At 39.9% G+C, this 8,857-nt stretch overlaps 1 protein-coding gene across 1 annotated transcript; it reads right to left on the bottom strand.

The window, feature by feature from the left end:
• Nucleotides 1-213: 213 nt before the first annotated feature.
• On the bottom strand, nt 214-7,445 carry LOC121947391 (troponin I, slow skeletal muscle-like). The gene is made up of 8 exons (XM_042492425.1): nt 7,377-7,445; nt 3,652-3,683; nt 3,508-3,514; nt 3,032-3,073; nt 2,644-2,775; nt 1,768-1,857; nt 1,467-1,643; nt 214-841 (listed from the first exon to the last, which is right to left on the bottom strand). Exons 2-8 carry the CDS (start codon nt 3,663-3,665, stop codon nt 737-739), a joined length of 567 nt encoding a protein of 188 aa, XP_042348359.1. The 5' UTR covers nt 3,666-3,683; nt 7,377-7,445; the 3' UTR covers nt 214-736.
• Between the last annotated feature and the right edge of the window lie 1,412 nt (nt 7,446-8,857).

Here is an 8,857-nt window from a genome sequence, read left to right as displayed (position 1 = left end):
AGATTTCACAATAATGTATTAATTGTGAACTTTTTCGGCCATGATATGTGGAGTGAACATCTGATATCGTGCTAGCTCTCCCAAACATATGAAGCTGGCACTACTACAAAGACTGTCATCCTAGAGAGGTAAAGGTTACCTAATTATTTCTTTAATATGAAGAAAGACATTTTCTACTCAACATACACTTACACAGAAAAAAACAAAAACAAATGAAGATACATTATTTGTGTTTTATTATTGTTGTAAATCCAGCAGAAGAAGTGCAAATCATTTTGTTACAGTTCACAAAACCATAGGCCATGCTTACAGTTTATCAGAGCAAGAATATCAAGGATGCGGTTTAATTTGGCCAAGTGACATACTTATTGGCTATAATATCATTAGCCATGCTTATTAGGTTACAAGACTATCCACAACGGTCTTAAAGAAATTCAAGCTGCCTTTTGTAACTTTGCTGTACAAACCTAAGCATACATTTTTGGGGTTCAGGTGCAATATTAGTAATGAGAAGTTATTTTTAAAAAACACATTAATGGCCAGCAAAACGTCTGTTCTTGAGGAAAGTGGAGAAAACCTTTCAGGACTAAGGAGACCTCCATGGCAGGAGCATAAAAAGAATGACTGCATAAAACAGAGATGCAGAAGCTGTTGATAGACCATTGGAAAACAAAATTGATTTAGATGCAGGAGCAGTGATGTCGCTCACATGACATCAGCCCGCCATCTTCTGGGTTCACTGGGCGGGACCCTTAGCAGCATCAAACATCTTCTTCCTGCCCTCCATCCCTGACATGGCCTCCACGTTCTTCCTCCAGTCACTGTCCTCTACTGGCCTCTTCTGCAGACAGAGGGTTAGGTGGTGTAAGAAAAAAAATGGCAACAGCATTTTATTAAGAGACTGTAAAGTAGAGCAGGTTGTGTAATCATCATTGTTGTGACTAAGCCTTTGAGGCCCATGTTGTCACCTGGAAATCCCCTATGAGAATACTGTAAAACTGTGCTAGTATAACTGGTTTACAGCACCTAATACACTCAAAGACACACATCCATTTAAGCACACGCACAGAAACACACCAGCAATGGCTAATCTGAACATGTACGCACACAAACTGAGCAGAGCAGAGCCATTCACAAAAGCTACTCTTCTGTGTACAATGGTATCATTGTCTTGTGTACCGTACCTCCTCTCTCTTCCTTACACACACACACACACACACACACACACACACACACACACAGACAAGGTTGCCGCCCTGCACTGGCCTACTGCTCAGTATCTCAAACACGCCCTTCACACACACAAACACACTTTTCAGGTGTTCAATGGCACTTTAAGCACTGACGTCACCTGTAACTTCACAGTAGCTATACCTTGCAAGCTGGCCCTAAGGTTTTTACATCTTGTTAGGGCCGTTTTTTTGTCCTCTGTGGTGTGTATGTATGAGTTTTCCCTCTGCACACACCTTCTCAGTGTCCTCTTTCTTGACAGACTTGAGGTTGGCCCGGAGGTCCATGGAAACTTTGTGCTTGGACCCCAGAAGCGAGCGGAGGATGGCGTCAGCAGACACACGAACACGACGAAGATTAGGCCTCTTGAATTTCCCCCTGAGGTCCAACACCTTGATGTTCAGGTCTTTAATCTGGAGCAGCGACAGAGAATTTAAAGGCAATTACTAATAACACTTTTCTCACACTTCTGCTGCATCTGCTTACATGATCTATACAAATCCAGTTTTGGAAATAAGCTGACCAAGTGATGTTCACCTCACGTGTGTTGAGCATGACTTTGGCTTCAATGTCGTATCGCTCCTCATCCACCACATCTATCTTGGCATGGAGCTCTCTGCAGAGGTCCTGCACATATTCACAATAAAACACAAAAGTTAAAAATGTTAATTTGAAGAAACTGATCACCTATTTCATTTAATTCCTAGAGCAACCTCAAATTTGTACATCTGGAAAAGTTTCAGTTATACATCATCATGATTTCTGTCTTCCATATGAGGGATCTGCAACACCGCCATGTTTCTGCAGTAGCCTAGAACTGAGAAATCAATCACTGGCCTAGATAGGGCCAATCGTGTTTTTGTGTTGGCCACCATAGTTAGCAGCCTCCCTGCAATGAGTGGCGCTGGAAAAATTCAGATTTTTAACATGAAACTGCTCTATTTAGTGTTTTTAATGCTTTAAATCACCTGGTCTGTTTGTTTTGGAGAAGAAGCAACCTCTGTGGATAATTTGGCCCCCGGTAAATCCTGAAAAGTGAACACTGAAGGAATCTTAGCTGGGAGAAGTTTCAGCTGGTTGCAATCTGCAATCCTCACCACTAGATGGCACTAAATCCCCCTAAACCGTACACAACGCTCCTGCTTGGTAGAGAATTTACTGGCGTTGAAATCTACATTTAAAAGTGTGTTGGTTGTTGATCAGAAGGTGGAGGAGGCAGCAGCGCATGAGTCATATGGCACAGTTCTTGAAAAGATCCAGGAAGGAAAAATCTTGATCCAGGCTGCAAATGTTCAACAACTGCCTGTAGTATAACAGAACATGCAGCTTTTTTTTCCCTTTTTTTTGCAGCTTTTAGTATGATTTAGAATGAGAGGGATATGGGAGTATTTGAGAAATCTGAGGGCAGGTTACCTGTAGCTGAGCAAGGCTCATGCCGCTGGTGTTTAGAGGAGGAGCTCTCTCTGACAGATAGTTCTGTTTCTCCTCCTCTTTAACCACGATCTCCTGTTCCAGTTCCTCCTTGGCCTTTGCCACCATCAGACTCTGCACAAATAGGACATATCTTAAAATGTATCACAGGATGCTCTTACATCGCTCTAAGCACACCAGCACATCATGTTTACATGTTTTTCTTTGTCACTGTACAGACTCCGGATGTTCAGATGTATATTTACTGTATATCAATAGGTTACAACGTAGTAGGGCTACTGAGAACATGACCTCTGCTGCTCTCCTGTGGTTGAACACACATATTTCATGTCAGTTTGGCAGAAAAATGAATATCGATGATTTATCTAACCTTGAGCATCAGCTTCCTTGAGGCTGAGATCTTTGGTTTCCTCTGGAAAGAGAACATAATTCAGGACAACACAATAAAAATGTATTACTTCACTTGCAGTGTAAAATATAATCATACTTGTTTCTATGAAATACCCTTATCATTAAAGGTTCAGTTTGTTGGATTTAGAGGATAGCCTATAATGGCAGAAATTAGTATAAAAATAATAACCCTGTTTTCTTTGGTTTATAACCACCTGAATAATAACTGTTGTGTCTTTGTAACCTTAGATGGAGCTATTTACATCTACATTTGTAGTAGGTCGTCGTCTGCAACTTTCAATATGTTGCACTGACATGTTTCTACAGTAACCGAGAATGGACCAGCCAAACACTGGTGTGCGTTTTCTAAATGCTGTGAAAGAAATTTTGAAATTCCGCTACAGATATTAATGGTTTAATAATAGTCAGTTACTTTTTAAAAAAAATAGATCTTACCTCTTGCCTATAAAGGAAAAGTGGACAAGATTTAGAGGAAAGGAAAGAGCAAAGATTTTAAACAAAGCTCAGAAATATTTGTTTTGTGTTTGTGTCTATTTGTGTGAATGAGTAAAAGGTCTATAATAAGACCTGATAACTTACATGTGCTCAGGCATCCTGCTGATGAGATCTCACTGGAGGAGAGACAGAGGAAATTAGAGACAGACAGACAGACAGACAGAGACACACACACACACACACACACACACACACACACACACACACACACACACACACACACACACACACACACACGTATACACTGAACAGTTGGCTATGTTTGTTCATTAGCTTTTGGAGGGCCGGATCATCTTTCTGCACTTCTCTGTTATGAGCGTGCTCTCTGAATGTGGAGTCTGTTTCAGTATTTGTAAGCTGTCAGCAGGCCAATCATACCGCACACTGACTTCTGTCCTCATGCGTCTTAATACTCTCTTGACACTTGACTGGCGTACTTCATACACAACACCTCTAAACTACAACTAATTGATTAAAGCATAGCAGATTTGAGAGAGAGAAACCCTGTGACTTGAGATTTAAACACACATTTTAGCTACTGAAGTCTAAGCCAGTGATTCTCAACTAGGGGTATTTGCACCCCAGCGGTTACTCCTAGATTTGCTTGGGGGAACAGTGAAGTATTGTGGAGTAGCTTATCTAATTTGGAAAAAAAAAATTACAGTCAAAATAAAAGGATATATTCACATTTGAGTCAGCTGTAACACCTGAGCAGCACATGTTGAGATGACCTTAATGCTGGTTAGGATAAGGAAGCTAGCTGAAACAGTTATCTAATGATAAATTCTTAAATAAAAAAGATTGAGTAATTGATATACATCTGAAATAGTGTACTTAGAGAAATGTTTACAAAAGTGTTACTTTAACATAATGGATAAATGATTAAAATCATTAGCTCAAATTAATGGATAAACAGGTGAAATTGTCAGGTAAAATTTAGGCAAGGCAGCTTTATTCATATAGCACATAGGGGAATTCAAAGTGCTTTACAGAATAATAAAATCTAAAAAAACAAAATTTAGGTTATATAGTCGAACAAAAATAGCGGTGGTACATCTGTCAAAAAGGTTGTGTGGTCTAGGCAACCATAAATCCAGCTTTTAGTCTAATATTAAAGGAACAGTTCACCACCAAATCAAAAATACATGTTTTTTTCTTTTACCTGTATTGCTATTTAACAATCTAGTTTGTTGTGGTGTGAGTTGCAGAGTGCTGGAGATATTGGCCGTAGAGAAAACTGCCTTCTCTTAAATATAATGGAACTAGATGTTACTTGATTTGTGGTGCTCAAAGCGGTAAAACAAAAAACACGTTTGAAAAACTCAACAATGATGGCCCTTTCCAGAACATATGACCCAGTTACTCAGGACAATCCACACATGTTGTGGTGTGCAGTTTCATGTAGGAACTATTTTGTTTCTGCCGAACTACATCTGCAAACCAAATAACTGCTCAGAAGGAAGCGTTCATCTGCACATGGACAAAAGGCTTCTGACAGCTTGAGATGTAAACATTAATAGCGTCCTTCTTGGTTTAGCTGTAACATTAGCTAGCTCATTGGTGCTAGGTAGCAGTAGATGCACGCTTCCCTCTGCGCGATGATATCGTTGGTGGGTGTAGTCTTGCAGAAAGAATGGTTCCTCCATGAAGCTGCTCACAACAAGGTTTGTCATTGCCTTTGAGTTTTCAGATTGTATTTTTTGCTGCTTTGAGCACCACAAGCCAAGTGCCATCTAGTTCCATTAAACTCGAGAGAGGGCAGACATCTCTACAGCCCATATCTCCAACACTCTGAAACTCACACCAAAACAAAATAGATTGATAAATAGCACTGCTGGTAAGAGGAAAAATATGTATGTATGTAATATGATCTCTACTGGTTATACTTGTATCCACCTCAGTACAATGGAGGACATTTTCTTTGTTGTGCATCAAAAATTTATTTTAGGTAAAACTCGACAGAAATTATGAATCATTTGGCCTCATGCAGCAACATTCTCTTAAATTTCTCTTAGATTTTCTCTTAATTTATTGGTAAGAAAATATAAGAGAAGTTAACTTCAGGTGCACCAGATGCTCGTAATCGTCCAAATTTGCTCTTACCAAGGTATGCTCAATGATGAATCTGACTTGACCTTAATTCACCTATTAGCATAGGTAATGCCCCTTAACACTGTAAAAGGGCAGGTTTTGTGCAGTGTGCAAAGACTCTGACACATGGCCAAGACTGGAGAGATAGCACCAAAAAAGGTTGCAAGAAGAACTTCTGCAGCAGTGAAACTGTACTGTACTTGAGTAAATATACTTAATTACAGTTCAGCTCTGGTCAGCAGAGGGATGGGATCAATAGACCGAATATAGTAGTATCGCTTTACCCCTGAAATTTAAAAATCCTGTCATTACAATTTCTCTAAAACCTCATCTAAATTTGATTAATTGACATTATTACATTTTAAAAATGTTCCTCAAAGATAAAACTTATTTTTTCCTTGTGTTTGACAACAATTTGTGGTCTGTGAAAGCAAGATGGTTTTCTCTTATCTTGGCATGAGTGTTCCTGACCACTAAAAATGTTCTCTTACCTAAAAGAAAAGCAAAAATAAGAAAATAGTGAATCCCAAAAATCAGTGGGTACTAACAAAATGCGAACAAATCCTGGATACGAGCAAAAATTTGTTTGTATGCAGTTTTTTGCATGAGGCCCATTGTCCCAGTTTTTCAAAGTAATTGTCGACCTCACTGTGAACAGTGTTGCTTGGGACATTGGCTACCAAATGTAAAATATCATGAAAGGCGTGACTCATTTAACAGGGCGTAAGGTGAGACTGTGTTTTAAGTCGTCTTGTCAGCTCAGCCCATAGAGTTGTTTTCACTTGTGTCATCACGTTATCTTCCCCCTCCTCTCCCTCACTGTCATGGCCTCCTGGCCTTTATCAAATCAACAAGTCATTTACAACACTCAGCCATGCTCTCACCTTATCTCACCCTTTCTCCCCTAATTTCCCTCTCCCATTTTGCTTGTTGATTCCCGTCGAGAATGAGGGCACCTAAGACCTCCTAGCATGATGGGGTTACAAGCTGCTCCAACGGATTAGGAAAATTCCTGACTGATAGCCATCCCTCATCCATCTCCCCCGTCTCTCATCCCCATCTTTCTCCTCGGGATTATCTCGGGGAGAGGAATTTAGAGTGGCCTGTTCCCCAAATAGACCAGGGGACATCTGATAGACAGCTGTGGAGGGTGATTGTACTCTGGGGTGCCCAGCCTGGATCAGAGATTTACTGCCAGTAACTCATGGATGCTTATGAGCCTCTGTGGTGCAGCCAACTTGGCAATGCAAAAAAAGCAACCCATGGTGCTTTGGAAAGTTCTCGTCAGCCTCGGATTTGAACGGAGCTTCTTTGGCTACGGATTTATACCAACTACTTCGTATTATTTCGATCAATCATTTTGTAGGGTGTACCAGCTAATGCACTTATGGTTTGGGTGCAGCCACAGCCCCAAGAATGAAACCAGGCTATCAACAAAATTACATCAAAACAGTGTATAGTGCTCTACATCTCTACTAATGTCCCCGTTTTACTGAATTGGCATGAAAAAATGATCCCCTTGCTAGACAACATTAACAATTCCAAAAATATTTTTAGAGACTTTGATAAAATCTGCAAATGTTAAACACACAGATGATTGTACCAGACCTGTTTAAACTGCAGTCCATTCAGTTTATGTGCCAGATATGCACAGAAAGAAGAAACAGGCCTAACACCACACACTGAGCTTCACACACCACACCATGAAGGGACCTTACCAGTGTCAGAGGCAGGAGAGAGATGTGACAGCAGCAGAGGCAGGAGGGACAGATCAGAGATGAGGCCAATGATTTGGGTGTCCCCCTATTTAACTGCACCCCCCCATTGTCGCGCTCTCTCTTTCTTTTTTGTTAGTGGAGGCTATAATTAGTCAACCCCATCTCTCTTACTGCCTAATCTTGCCCTGTCCATTTGTCTTGCGCAGATTCATTATAAACCAGGGGCGAGCATTTACAGCCTGGAGATTTGACCTTGCACGACACGGGAGGATGAGGCAAGCCAGATAATGAATAGGCAGAGTTTGTTTATTCCAGTCAAAGATTGTCTGGCAAGGGAAATGACGCTAAATAAAATAGGAGGGGAAAAAAGCTGGCACTTGTTTGTATTTCAGTTTGAAGTGCTGGAAGAATGAGAGAGCGACAACACCTGTGTCGTGTAATGACAGAGTCCTCTGTGTTGTTGTACAGTATTTTTAGCCACACAAAGGGCTCTGTGGATGGCAACTTCGGGCTGCTGGTCCACAGCTTTGGCCAATACTGAAATATCACAACAGCCATTACATGAAATGCCATGACATTTTGTGCAGACATTTGTGATTCTCCAGGACCCAGTCATTCAGAGGTAATCTGATCAGATTTCGGCTATCGAACTGGATCAAATCTTGATAATGCGATGTTCAGGAGAAGAAAAATATTCTAAAAATTGGATTAGATCATGTATCTCGGTCTTGGTTTTGATCTGGATCAAACCCTTAGTACATGTTCAAAACTTTTTGGTAGGATCTGGATGCCTTTCATCCAAAATATCTGGATTGTCCTGATCCCCACAGAAGGGTTGATTCAGGTTGGATTTCAGGAACAAAATTCAATTAAACTTTAAAATTGGTCAAATATGTGTACATTTATTTATATTTTGCATATGATTTGTTAAACCGTTAAAAAATTAAAAAGCAGATAAAGCAGACATTAAACTACCTATTAAGTCTTTGAGTAAGGTAAACAAAAAAAAAAAAAAAGATTTTGGTCCCCATAATATAATCCCCAAATAGATATCAATGTTAAATAAAAATAATTTAAAGTTGCATTGACAAACATCCTGGTTTTGTTCTCTTTGGTGGCACCTACAGCGATAAGCTGTGATTGTAGTGTGTATGTTGGCAGACTATGTCTTGAAAACAGGCTGGTAAATTTATTTATATCAGACATCCAGTTCCTAATGCGAGGGCTTTCATTAGTGGGCTGGAGGCTCAATGACTGTTGTGTTACCTCATTCAGTGATAGATAGTGACTTAATAGACATGCATCTGAATTAGATAATGACTTTAATTTTGACTTTCATTTATCACTTTATATTTAACTAGTTTCTAACAATTGCATCCTCTGTGCTTGGCCCAGTGGATGATTTTTTTTTTATCCCACTTTAGCTTTAACATGGAGTTTATATTTTTAAATTTCTAGTTAAATGCCTTGACATGCCTTGA

This window comes from Plectropomus leopardus, chromosome 8 (genome assembly GCF_008729295.1).
Source record: "Plectropomus leopardus isolate mb chromosome 8, YSFRI_Pleo_2.0, whole genome shotgun sequence".
Classification (NCBI taxonomy): domain Eukaryota; kingdom Metazoa; phylum Chordata; class Actinopteri; order Perciformes; family Serranidae; genus Plectropomus; species Plectropomus leopardus.
Note: the sequence above shows the minus strand (reverse complement) of the source record. Positions and strands in the feature narration are given on the sequence as shown.

Excerpts from the sequence above, each read along its gene's own strand:
- LOC121947391 (XM_042492425.1), bottom strand. Across the intron at positions 1,858-2,643 it reads TGAGCCTTGCTCAGCTACAG|GACCTCTGCAGAGAGCTCCA; the intron begins GTAACCTGCCCT and ends GAATATGTGCAG. Across the intron at positions 842-1,466 it reads AGAAAGAGGACACTGAGAAG|AAGAGGCCAGTAGAGGACAG; the intron begins GTGTGTGCAGAG and ends CTCTGTCTGCAG.